The sequence below is a fragment of the Gigantopelta aegis genome, chromosome 7, assembly GCF_016097555.1.
Source record: "Gigantopelta aegis isolate Gae_Host chromosome 7, Gae_host_genome, whole genome shotgun sequence".
In the NCBI taxonomy this organism is placed as follows: Eukaryota; Metazoa; Mollusca; class Gastropoda; order Neomphalida; family Peltospiridae; genus Gigantopelta; species Gigantopelta aegis.
The window spans coordinates 27,739,268-27,755,178 of record NC_054705.1 but is presented as its reverse complement, the minus strand read 5'-3'; the positions used below and the strand labels follow the sequence as shown (position 1 = coordinate 27,755,178).

The window sequence follows — 15,911 nt, the reverse complement described above, 5'->3', positions numbered from 1 at the left end:
TATGCTTAGTCAAAATATATACCTATAAACCACGATCTCACCTGATTATTTGTAAAAATATTGATTGTCAATATTTGTAATGAGTATTTTCTGAATTTATGTACAATGTAATAATACTAAATGCTGTTTATTCAACTTTATTAAAACACTTGAGTGACATCACAAGCAATACAAGTGCACACTGATATACAATCTATCACTGATTGGATGGAAAATATCCACACATCCCTGTAATGACTGTGATTACACATACTGTAATGACTGATTATACATACTGTAATGACTGTGATTACACATACTGTAATGACTGTGATTATACATACTGTAATGACTGTGATACACCATCATGACTGTTGGATGACTGTGATTACACATACTGTAATGACTGATTCTACTGATGATCTATACCCTACTGTAATGACTGATTATACATACTGTAATGACTGTGATTACACATACTGTAATGACTGATTATACATACTGTAATGACTGTGATTACACATACTGTAATGACTGTGATTACACATACTGTAATGACTGTGATTACACATACTGTAATGACTGTGATTACACATACTGTAATGACTGATTCTACACATACTGTAATGACTGATTATACATACTGTAATGACTGTGATTACACATACTGTAATGACTGTGATTATACATACTGTAATGACTGACCACTGATAGGAATAGATTCTACGACTATATCATACTGTAATGACTGTGATTACACATACTGTAATGACTGTTGGATTACACATACTGTAATGACTGTGATTATACATACTGTAATGACTGTGATTATACATACTGTAATGACTGATTACACATACTGTAATGACTGTGATTACACATACTGTAATGACTGTGATTATACATACTGTAATGACTGTGATTACACATACTGTAATGACTGTGATTATACATACTGTAATGACTGTGATTACACATACTGTAATGACTGATTATACATACTGTAATGACTGTGATTACACATACTGTAATGACTGATTACACATACTGTAATGACTGTGATTATACATACTGTAATGACTGTGATTACACATACTGTAATGACTGTGATTACACATACTGTAATGACTGATTATACATACTGTAATGACTGATTATACTGTAATGACTGTGATTACACATACTGTAATGACTGTGATTACATACTGTAATACTGTGACTGTAATGACTGATTATACATACTGTAATGACTGTGATTACACATACTGTAATGACTGTGATTACACATACTGTAATGACTGTGATTATACATACTGTAATGACTGTGATTACACATACTGTAATGACTGTGATTATACATACTGTAATGACTGATTATACATACTGTAATGACTGTGATTACACATACTGTAATGACTGTGATTACACATACTGTAATGACTGTGATTACACATACTGTAATGACTGTGATTACACATACTGTAATGACTGATTACACATACTGTAATGACTGTGATTACACATACTGTAATGACTGTGATTACACATACTGTAATGACTGTGATTATACATACTGTAATGACTGATTATACATACTGTAATGACTGTGATTACACATACTGTAATGACTGTGATTACACATACTGTAATGACTGTGATTATACATACTGTAATGACTGTGATTACACATACTGTAATGACTGATTATACATACTGTAATGACTGTGATTACACATACTGTAATGACTGTTATACATTACTGTGATACTGTAATGACTGTGATTACACATACTGTAATGACTGTGATTATACATACTGTAATGACTGTGATTACACATACTGTAATGACTGTGATTATACATACTGTAATGACTGTGATTACACATACTGTAATGACTGATTATACATACTGTAATGACTGTGATTACACATACTGTAATGACTGATTATACATACTGTAATGACTGATTACACATACTGTAATGACTGATTACACATACTGTAATGACTGATTATACATACTGTAATGACTGTGATTATACATACTGTAATGACTGTGATTACACATACTGTAATGACTGTGATTACACATACTGTAATGACTGATTATACATACTGTAATGACTGATTATACATACTGTAATGACTGTGATTACACATACTGTAATGACTGATTATACATACTGTAATGACTGTGATTACACATACTGTAATGACTGATTATACATACTGTAATGACTGTGATTACACATACTGTAATGACTGTGATTATACATACTGTAATGACTGTGATTACACATACTGTAATGACTGTGATTACACATACTGTAATGACTGTGATTACACATACTGTAATGACTGTGATTACACATACTGTAATGACTGTGATTACACATACTGTAATGACTGATTATACATACTGTAATGACTGTGATTATACATACTGTAATGACTGTGATTATACATACTGTAATGACTGTGATTACACATACTGTAATGACTGATGATTACACATACTGTAATGACTGTGATTACACATACTGTAATGACTGATTATACATACTGTAATGACTGATTATACATACTGTAATGACTGTGATTACACATACTGTAATGACTGATTATACATACTGTAATGACTGTGATTACACATACTGTAATGACTGATTATACATACTGTAATGACTGTGATTACACATACTGTAATGACTGATTATACATACTGTAATGACTGTGATTACACATACTGTAATGACTGATTATACATACTGTAATGACTGTGATTACACATACTGTAATGACTGTGATTATACATACTGTAATGACTGTGATTACACATACTGTAATGACTGTGATTATACATACTGTAATGACTGTGATTACACATACTGTAATGACTGTGATTACACATACTGTAATGACTGTGATTACACATACTGTAATGACTGTGATTACACATACTGTAATGACTGTGATTACACATACTGTAATGACTGATTATACATACTGTAATGACTGATTATACATACTGTAATGACTGTGATTACACATACTGTAATGACTGATTATACATACTGTAATGACTGTGATTACACATACTGTAATGACTGTGATTATACATACTGTAATGACTGTGATTACACATACTGTAATGACTGATTATACATACTGTAATGACTGTGATTACACATACTGTAATGACTGATTATTGCATGATTATACATACTGTAATGACTGTGATTACACATACTGTAATGACTGATTATACATACTGTAATGACTGTGATTATACATACTGTAATGACTGATTATACATACTGTAATGACTGTGATTATACATACTGTAATGACTGATTATACATACTGTAATGACTGTGATTACACATACTGTAATGACTGTGATTACACATACTGTAATGACTGTGATTACACATACTGTAATGACTGTGATTATACATACTGTAATGACTGATTATACATACTGTAATGACTGTGATACACATACTGTAATGACTGTAATTGTGATTACACATACTGTAATGACTGTGATTACACATACTGTAATGACTGATTATACATACTGTAATGACTGTGATTATACATACTGTAATGACTGTGATTACACATACTGTAATGACTGTGATTACACATACTGTAATGACTGATTACACATACTGTAATGACTGTGATTACACATACTGTAATGACTGTGATTATACATACTGTAATGACTGTGATTACACATACTGTAATGACTGTGATTACACATACTGTAATGACTGATTATACATACTGTAATGACTGTGATTACACATACTGTAATGACTGTGATTACACATACTGTAATGACTGTGATTACACATACTGTAATGACTGTGATTATACATACTGTAATGACTGTGATTATACATACTGTAATGACTGATTATACATACTGTAATGACTGTGATTACACATACTGTAATGACTGTGATTACACATACTGTAATGACTGTGATTACACATACTGTAATGACTGTGATTATACATACTGTAATGACTGATTATACATACTGTAATGACTGTGATTACACATACTGTAATGACTGTGATTATACATACTGTAATGACTGTGATTACACATACTGTAATGACTGATTACACATACTGTAATGACTGTGATTATACATACTGTAATGACTGTGATTATACATACTGTAATGACTGTGATTATACATACTGTAATGACTGTGATTACACATACTGTAATGACTGATTACTACTGATTGACTGTGATTATACATACTGTAATGACTGTGATTATACATACTGTAATGACTGTTATACATACTGTAATGACTGTGATTACACATACTGTAATGACTGTGATTACACATACTGTAATGACTGTGATTATACATACTGTAATGACTGTGATTACACATACTGTAATGACTGATTATACATACTGTAATGACTGATTACATACTGTAATGACTGTGATTACACATACTGTAATGACTGTGATTATACATACTGTAATGACTGTGATTACACATACTGTAATGACTGTGATTACACATACTGTGATGACTGTGATTACACATACTGTAATGACTGATTATACATACTGTAATGACTGTGATTACACATACTGTAATGACTGTGATTATACATACTGTAATGACTGTGATTACACATACTGTAATGACTGATTATACATACTGTAATGACTGTGATTACACATACTGTAATGACTGATTATACATACTGTAATGACTGTGATTACACATACTGTAATGACTGTGATTATACATACTGTAATGACTGTGATTACACATACTGTAATGACTGATTATACATACTGTAATGACTGTGATTACACATACTGTAATGACTGTAATGACTGTAATGACTGATTATACATACTGTAATGACTGTGATTATACATACTGTAATGACTGATTATACATACTGTAATGACTGTGATTACACATACTGTAATGACTGTGATTATACATACTGTAATGACTGTGATTATACATACTGTAATGACTGATTATACATACTGTAATGACTGTGATTACACATACTGTAATGACTGTGATTACATACATACTGTAATGACTGTATGACTGATTACACATACTGTAATGACTGTATTACATACTGTAATGACTGTGATTATACATACTGTAATGACTGTGATTACACATACTGTAATGACTGTGATTACACATACTGTAATGACTGATTATACATACTGTAATGACTGTGATTATACATACTGTAATGACTGTGATTACACATACTGTAATGACTGTGATTACACATACTGTAATGACTGTGATTACACATACTGTAATGACTGATTATACATACTGTAATGACTGTGATTACACATACTGTAATGACTGATTATACATACTGTAATGACTGTGATTACACATACTGTAATGACTGATTATACATACTGTAATGACTGTGATTACACATACTGTAATGACTGTGATTATACATACTGTAATGACTGTGATTACACATACTGTAATGACTGATTATACATACTGTAATGACTGTGATTACACATACTGTAATGACTGTGATTATACATACTGTAATGACTGTGATTATACATACTGTAATGACTGTGATTACACATACTGTAATGACTGATTATACATACTGTAATGACTGTGATTACACATACTGTAATGACTGATTATACATACTGTAATGACTGATTATACATACTGTAATGACTGATTATACATACTGTAATGACTGTGATTATACATACTGTAATGACTGTGATTACACATACTGTAATGACTGATTATACATACTGTAATGACTGTGATTACACATACTGTAATGACTGATTATACATACTGTAATGACTGTGATTACACATACTGTAATGACTGATTATATATACTGTAATGACTGTGATTACACATACTGTAATGACTGTGATTGCACATACTGTAATGACTGATTATACTAATGACTGTGATTACACATACTGTAATGACTGTGATTACACATACTGTAATGACTGTGATTACACATACTGTAATGACTGTGATTATACATACTGTAATGACTGTGATTATACATACTGTAATGACTGTGATTACACATACTGTAATGACTGTGATTATACATACTGTAATGACTGTGATTACACATACTGTAATGACTGATTACACATACTGTAATGACTGATTACACATACTGTAATGACTGTGATTATACATACTGTAATGACTGTGATTATACATACTGTAATGACTGATTATACATACTGTAATGACTGTGATTATACATACTGTAATGACTGTGATTACACATACTGTAATGACTGTGATTATACATACTGTAATGACTGTGTATGACTGTGATTACACATACTGTAATGACTGATTATACATACTGTAATGACTGTGATTACACATACTGTAATGACTGATTATACATACTGTAATGACTGTGATTATACATACTGTAATGACTGATTATACATACTGTAATGACTGTGATTACACATACTGTAATGACTGTGATTACATACTGTAATGACTGTGATTACACATACTGTAATGACTGTGATTACACATACTGTAATGACTGTGATTACACATACTGTAATGACTGTGATTACACATACTGTAATGACTGTGATTATACATACTGTAATGACTGTGATTACACATACTGTAATGACTGTAATGACTGATTACACATACTGTAATGACTGTGATTATACATACTGTAATGACTGTGATTATACATACTGTAATGACTGATTATACATACTGTAATGACTGTGATTACACATACTGTAATGACTGTGATTACACATACTGTAATGACTGTGATTACACATACTGTAATGACTGATTACACATACTGTAATGACTGTGATTACACATACTGTAATGACTGTGATTACACATACTGTAATGACTGTGATTACACATACTGTAATGACTGATTATACATACTGTAATGACTGTGATTACACATACTGTAATGACTGATTATACATACTGTAATGACTGTGATTACACATACTGTAATGACTGATTATACATACTGTAATGACTGTGATTACACATACTGTAATGACTGATTATACATACTGTAATGACTGTGATTACACATACTGTAATGACTGATTATACATACTGTAATGACTGATTATACATACTGTAATGACTGTGATTATACATACTGTAATGACTGTGATTACACATACTGTAATGACTGATTATACATACTGTAATGACTGTGATTACACATACTGTAATGACTGTGATTACACATACTGTAATGACTGATTATACATACTGTAATGACTGTGATTACACATACTGTAATGACTGTGATTACACATACTGTAATGACTGTGATTACACATACTGTAATGACTGTGATTACATACTGTAATGACTGATTATACATACTGTAATGACTGATTATACATACTGTAATGACTGTGATTACACATACTGTAATGACTGTGATTACACATACTGTAATGACTGTGATTACACATACTGTAATGACTGTGATTACACATACTGTAATGACTGTGATTACACATACTGTAATGACTGTGATTACACATACTGTAATGACTGTGATTACACATACTGTAATGACTGTGATTACACATACTGTAATGACTGATTATACATACTGTAATGACTGTGATTACACATACTGTAATGACTGTGATTATACATACTGTAATGACTGTGATTACACATACTGTAATGACTGATTATACATACTGTAATGACTGTGATTACACATACTGTAATGACTGTGATTACACATACTGTAATGACTGTGATTACACATACTGTAATGACTGATTATACATACTGTAATGACTGTGATTACACATACTGTACTGACTGACTGTGATACACATACTGTAATGACTGTGATTACACATACTGTAATGACTGATTATACATACTGTAATGACTGATTATACATACTGTAATGACTGTGATTACACATACTGTAATGACTGATTATACATACTGTAATGACTGTGATTACACATACTGTAATGACTGATTATACATACTGTAATGACTGTGATTACACATACTGTAATGACTGTGATTACACATACTGTAATGACTGTTGGACACATACTGTAATGACTGATTACACATACTGTAATGACTGATTATACATACTGTAATGACTGTGATTACACATACTGTAATGACTGATTATACATACTGTAATGACTGTGATTACACATACTGTAATGACTGATTATACATACTGTAATGACTGATTACACATACTGTAATGACTGTGATTATACATACTGTAATGACTGTGATTACACATACTGTAATGACTGTGATTACACATACTGTAATGACTGTGATTATACATACTGTAATGACTGTGATTACACATACTGTAATGACTGTGATTACACATACTGTAATGACTGTGATTATACATACTGTAATGACTGATTATACATACTGTAATGACATACTGTAATGACTGATTATACATACTGTAATGACTGTGATTACACATACTGTAATGACTGTGATTATACATACTGTAATGACTGTGATTACACATACTGTAATGACTGATTACACATACTGTAATGACTGTGATTATACATACTGTAATGACTGTGATTACACATACTGTAATGACTGTGATTACACATACTGTAATGACTGTGATTACACATACTGTAATGACTGTGATTACACATACTGTAATGACTGATTATACATACTGTAATGACTGTGATTACACATACTGTAATGACTGTGATTACACATACTGTAATGACTGATTATACATACTGTAATGACTGATTATACATACTGTAATGACTGTGATTACACATACTGTAATGACTGTGATACACATACTGTAATGACTGTGATTATACATACTGTAATGACTGTGATTACACATACTGTAATGACTGATTATACATACTGTAATGACTGTGATTACACATACTGTAATGACTGTGATTACACATACTGTAATGACTGATTACATACTGTAATGACTGTGACCCTGATTATACATACTGTAATGACTGTGATATACACATACTGTAATGACTGTGATTACATACTGTAATGACTGTGATTATACATACTGTAATGACTGTGATTACACATACTGTAATGACTGATGATTACATACTGTAATGACTGATGATACTACTGTATGACTGTAATACCCTGTGGGATCACTGATATACATACTGTAATGACTGTGATTACTATATTGTCTACACACTGTAATGACTGTGATTACACATACTGTAATGACTGGATGATTACACATACTGTAATGACTGTGATTACACATACTGTAATGACTGATCTATACATACTGTAATGACTGTGATTACACATACTGTAATGACTGTTACACATACTGTAATGACTGTGATTACACATACTGTATACTGTGATTACACATACTGTAATGACTGATGATACCCATACTGTAATGACTGTGATTACACATACTGTAATGACTGTGTTGGACATACTGTAATGACTGATTACACATACTGTAATGACTGATATTAACATACTGTAATGACTGATTATACATACTGTAATGACTGTGATTACACATACTGTAATGACTGTGTTATACATACTGTAATGACTGTGATTACACATACTGTAATGACTGTAACATATTGTATGACTGATTATACATACTGTAATGACTGTGATTACACATACTGTAATGACTGATTGGATGGGACATACCCTGATGGGATCTGTGATTAACATACTGTAATGACTGATTATACATACTGTAATGACTGTGATTACACATACTGTAATGACTGGTTATGGGACATACTGTAATGACTGTGATTAACACATACTGTAATGACTGATTATACATACTGTAATGACTGTGATTACACATACTGTAATGACTGTGATTATGGGACATACTGTAATGACTGTGATTACACATACTGTAATGACTGATTACATACTGTAATACATTACTGTAATGACTGTGATTACACATACTGTAATGACTGGTTGGATGGGAAATACCCTGATTACACCACTGAGTAACTGATTATACATACTGTAATGACTGTGATTACATACTGTAATGACTGTGATTACCATACTGTAATGACTGGTTATACATACTGTAATGACTGTGATTACACATACTGTAATGACTGATTATACATACTGTAATGACTGTGATTACATACTGTAATGACTGTGATTACATACTGTAATGACTGTGATTGGACACATACTGTAATGACTGTGATTACACATACTGTAATGACTGATTCTACATGACTGTATACCCTGACTGTGATTACCATACTGTAATGACTGGATTATACATACTGTAATGACTGTGATTATACATACTGTATAGTAACATATGACTGATTATACATACTGTAATGACTGTTACCACACATACTGTAATGACTGTGTTATACATACTGTAATGACCCTGATGGAAACACTGATAGTAACAGATAATGACTGATTATACATACTGTACACACTGTGATTCCATACTGTATGACTGTATGATTGGTTGGATGGGAAATACCCTGAGAACCACTGATAGTAACAGATTCTAATGACTCTATACATACTGTAATGACCCTATCCCATCCCTGTATGACTGGTTGGATGGGAAATACCCTGATGGAACCACTGATAGGAACAGATTCTATGACTGATCTATACCCTCTACACACCCAACCCCCATCCCTGTATGACTGGTTGGATGGGAAATACCCCAATGGGACCACTGATAGTAACACATTCTACGATGATCTATACCCTCTACACCCCACACCCCCATACACCATCCCTGTATGACTGGTTCGCATGGTCTCTGTCGACAGATCAACATAATGACGTCAACCAATCAATAATAGAATACTTTAAAAATAGTTCTAATAAAATATATAATAAATTATCACCAAAAAAAATATCCAGGTTAACATGTTTTACTGTACAGAAATAATCAAACAAAGTGATCAAATGATCGAAGAAACAAACTAACAAACAATCAAATGAAACAACGAAGGAATGTCAATAAATCACTTGGTATCAACAAAGAAACTAACATGGGTTACATAAACTTCCATAAAAATAAGTGAGATATTGCAAGCCTCTATGTTAACGTTTCCACCTAGAAGCCAGATGGCACTTGTATTTTTATACAGATATGAAATGTTTTAGTCGCCAAATGAATAATATGGTCGCATATGCGACCAAATCATAGAGGGCTGTATTGTTCATTCATGAGTGATTTGTTTTCTTCCTTACAATCTAATATGTGGAATCTGGGTCATGGTCATGGTGTTTTTCTCATGATTTGTGTGTGGACAAAATGTGGGGAAAATCTAATGGTAATTAAAGGTGGGAGAGTAATTTATCATACTTGTTAACTATGTGGTTCAGACTTTAATTGCCTAACACCAAAATAAGTTACCCTATGTGTCTAACGACTAACATACAGTGTTAATTTCTGTCAACAGTTCCTTATTCTTAGGCCTGTTTTGCTAAGTGCTAGTGTCCTGTACAATAAGTGTTTAATTAATTCAATACTTTTTAAAGCTAATGGCTTGCTAATACTTAAACATGAAATGATAAGATAAAGGTCCAGAAACTCACCTATCTATTTTTTCTAACTCTGCATCTATCAATGGTCCCATAACTTTACACTGTTCTGTTGACAAACAAAAAATAGTACATTAACATGTAAAGCAAAACCACTTATTTGTCCCACAAGCATGTCCGCAAGTCTATCATGCATGACAGAAAACATGTATGCTATCAGGCTTTTTGACAGAAATTAATTTGAGGGTGTGTAATAAAACAAAACAGATCATAATTAAGCCCTACTTGGTGGTTATGGGTTACAAACTGGACACTGAATTTCATGTACTTTGATAAACTTTAAACAGCAATTCTCTTACTATAATCTTTCTATAAATTATGATAATAGAGTACATAATTGTACCCTTTGTACTGTCTGGCAGAAACCCTAGCCTTCAGGCCGTTCACCAGAAATTAATTTGAGGGTAAGTAATAAAAATGAAAACTAAAATTGAAACGGACCATCAGTGCCCCTATTTAAAAAAAGTTTGATTTGTTTAACGAAACCATTAGAGCACATTGATTTATTAAGTTGAGCATTTCGGTAGTATCTGGCTCATTATAAATGTTATAAATGTAACAATATCCTGACTGTACGTAACTGATACTCATATCATACCTTCCAAGTTGAGCATTTCGGTAGTATCTGGCTCATTATAAATGTTATAAATGTAACAATATCCATGACTGTACGTAACTGATACTCATATCATACCTTCCAAGTTGAGCATTTCGGTAGTATCTGGCTCATTATAAATGTTATAAATGTAACAATATCCATGACTGTACGTAACTGATACTCATATCATACCTTCCAAGTTGAGCATTTCGGTAGTATCTGGCTCATTATAAATGTTATAAATGTAACAATATCCATGACTGTACGTAACTGATACTCATATCATACCTTCTAAGTTGAGCATTTCGGTAGTATCTGGCTCATTATAAATGTTATAAATGTAACAATATCCATGACTGTACGTAACTGATACTCATATCATACCTTCCAAGTTGAGCATTTCGGTAGTATCTGGCTCATTATAAATGTTATAAATGTAACAATATCCATGACTGTACGTAACTGATACTCATATCATACCTTCCAAGTTGAGCATTTCGGTAGTATCTGGCTCATTATAAATGTTATAAATGTAACAATATCCATGACTGTACGTAACTGATACTCATATCATACCTTCCAAGTTGAGCATTTCGGTAGTATCTGGCTCATTATAAATGTTATAAATGTAACAATATCCATGACTGTACGTAACTGATACTCATATCATACCTTCCAAGTTGAGCATTTCGGTAGTATCTGGCTCATTATAAATGTTATAAATGTAACAATATCCATGACTGTACGTAACTGATACTCATATCATACCTTCTAAGTTGAGCATTTCGGTAGTATCTGGCTCATTATAAATGTTATAAATGTAACAATATCCATGACTGTACGTAACTGATACTCATATCATACCTTCTAAGTTGAGCATTTCGGTAGTATCTGGCTCATTATAAATGTTATAAATGTAACAATATCCATGACTGTACGTAACTGATACTCATATCATACCTTCCAAGTTGAGCATAACGGTAGTATCTGGCTCATTACAAATGTAACAATATCCATGACTGTACGTAACTGATACTCATATCATACCTTCTAAGTTGAGCATTTCGGTAGTATCTGGCTCATTATAAATGTTATAAATGTAACAATATCCATGACTGTACGTAACTGATACTCATATCATACCTTCTAAGTTGAGCATAACGGTAGTATCTGGCTCATTACAAATGTAACAATATCCATGACTGTACGTAACTGATACTCATATCATACCTTCTAAGTTGAGCATTTCGGTAGTATCTGGCTCATTATAAATGTTATACATGTAACAATATCCATGACTGTATGTAACTGATACTCATATAATACCTTCTAAGCTGAGCATTTCGGTAGTATGTGGCTCATTATAAATACATGTAACAATATCCATGACTGTATGTAACTGATACTCATATAATACCTTCTAAGCTGAGCATTTCGGTAGTATGTGGCTCATTATAAATACATGTAACAATATCCATGACTGTATGTAACTGATACTCATATCATACCTTCTAAGTTGAGCATTTCGGTAGTATGTGGCTCATTATAAATACATGTAACAATATCCATGACTGTATGTAACTGATACTCATATCATACCTTCTAAGTTGAGCATTTCGGTAGTATCTGGCTCATTATAAATACATGTAACAATATCCATGACTGTATGTAACTGATACTCATATCATACCTTCTAAGTTGAGCATTTCGGTAGTATCTGACTCATTATAAATGTTATACATGTAACAATATCCATGACTGTACGTAACTGATACTCATATCATACCTTCTAAGTTGAGCATTTCGGTAGTATCTGGCTCATTATAAATGTTATACATGTAACAATATCCATGACTGTACGTAACTGATACTCATATCATACCTTCTAAGTTGAGCATTTCGGTAGTATCTGGCTCATTATAAATGTTATACATGTAACAATATCCATGACTGTACGTAACTGATACTCATATCATACCTTCTAAGTTGAGCATTTCGGTAGTATGTGGCTCATTATAAATACATGTAACAATATCCATGACTGTATGTAACTGATACTCATATCATACCTTCTAAGTTGAGCATTTCGGTAGTATCTGGCTCATTATAAATGTTATACATGTAACAATATCCATGACTGTATGTAACTGATACTCATATCATACCTTCTAAGTTGAGCATTTCGCCAGTGTCTGGCTGGTTGACACCAGTGGGGTCAGCATTCTGTATTAGCTGTAACGTCTGATCTATTTTACTCTGAAAATCACAAATAATAAACAATGTGCATTAGAAATGTCTTGAAAGGAAAAGAATTGAACTATATCTATTTGGTTTATTTTAACATTTGGTTTAAAGATGGGAAACTTGTTGACACCATTAACAGCTACTCCTTATCAACAAAGTAGCAAGGGATCTTTTATATGCATTTCCCCACAGAAAGACAGTACATTCCATGGCCTTTGACGTACCAGTCATGGAACACTGGTTGGGATGGGAAATAACCATTGAGCCCATTGATGGCAATCGATCATGCAAACCATCTCACCTCAGGCAAGCACTCAAATAAAAGAATATGTTAACAATTGTACAAATTTTATTTTAAAATGTTGAATCTACATGTATGTCTTGGCTATGTCAGTGCAATAAAAAAGTTCTCAGAGTACTACTAATTTAAAGAAATACATGGTCCCTACCGGGCCCCATAAAATTTCTTCTAAGTTCAAGGGCCAGTACTCTGTCAAAAATGTATAAATTCCATTTCTAACAGTTATGGCCCTTGATCTGGCCATAACTCCATCAAAAATGGGTAAATCTCACATGAAACTCACTTGATTTGTAATTCTACACGATAAAGCTATGTATGAAATGTCAGCTTCATATCTTGAAGAACTGGGAGCAAAATGTCCAGAAAACTTTATGTGGGACAGACGAAACCTATAGTCCCCTTTGGTTTTAACAATAGCGGAGTAATAAAGATTCTTTAAACGTGCTACATCCATCTCTTGGATGAATTTATTATGAAACATCTTCCCCAGATCAAAGGAGGACAGGTTTCAGGAAACGTTTTGAATGATGTTTCATAAATAGAGATTATTATACAAGCTGAAGTGTTGTACTGATTTTACAAAATAAGTGTCAAAATTCTTGTATTACACGAGTGAGAGCGAGGGTAAAACATGAATCCTGACACGAGTACAATTCAAACGCAAGTGTAATCATTTCTTTATTATCCACATTATCTAAAATATTATTTTTATGAATAACAAGCTAGGACAATGTCAAAATGTTTCAAATGTAACATAAGGAGACAATGAAACGTCATTTTCCAAAATGATGTTATTTTGATAAGCGATTACAGAACTAAGACTGGGGAAGCTGCATTTATGTTATGACATCGCTTCCCAAAATTACGCCATTCTGTGTGCACGTGAAATCATTATGACACACGTGTGTCATACTAGCTATATTTTCCTGTATATGTTGAACTATGTGGATAATAATAACAACATAGTACATACTTCATCTATCTCTACGTCTTCCACTGGGATGGCTTCCATCGTTTTCACCTCAACCTCCTCACTGAACTGAACACTCTTCTTCTCTTTAGCTACACAATAAAAAATTTAAAGATTTGCATA

General features: G+C 32.4%; 1 protein-coding gene across 1 annotated transcript in view; it reads right to left on the bottom strand.

Moving 5' to 3' along the window:
• Nucleotides 1–10,832: 10,832 nt before the first annotated feature.
• Nucleotides 10,833–15,911, bottom strand: part of LOC121378013 (signal transducing adapter molecule 1-like) — a 29,710-nt gene continuing 24,631 nt past the window's right edge. Inside the window, exons 10-13 of the mRNA XM_041506111.1 lie at nt 15,792–15,880; nt 14,439–14,529; nt 11,670–11,724; nt 10,833–10,884 (exon numbers count right to left, since the gene is read on the bottom strand). Of these exons, the coding sequence (XP_041362045.1) occupies nt 10,833–10,884; nt 11,670–11,724; nt 14,439–14,529; nt 15,792–15,880 (287 nt within the window). The remainder of the gene's footprint in view (nt 10,885–11,669; nt 11,725–14,438; nt 14,530–15,791; nt 15,881–15,911) is intronic.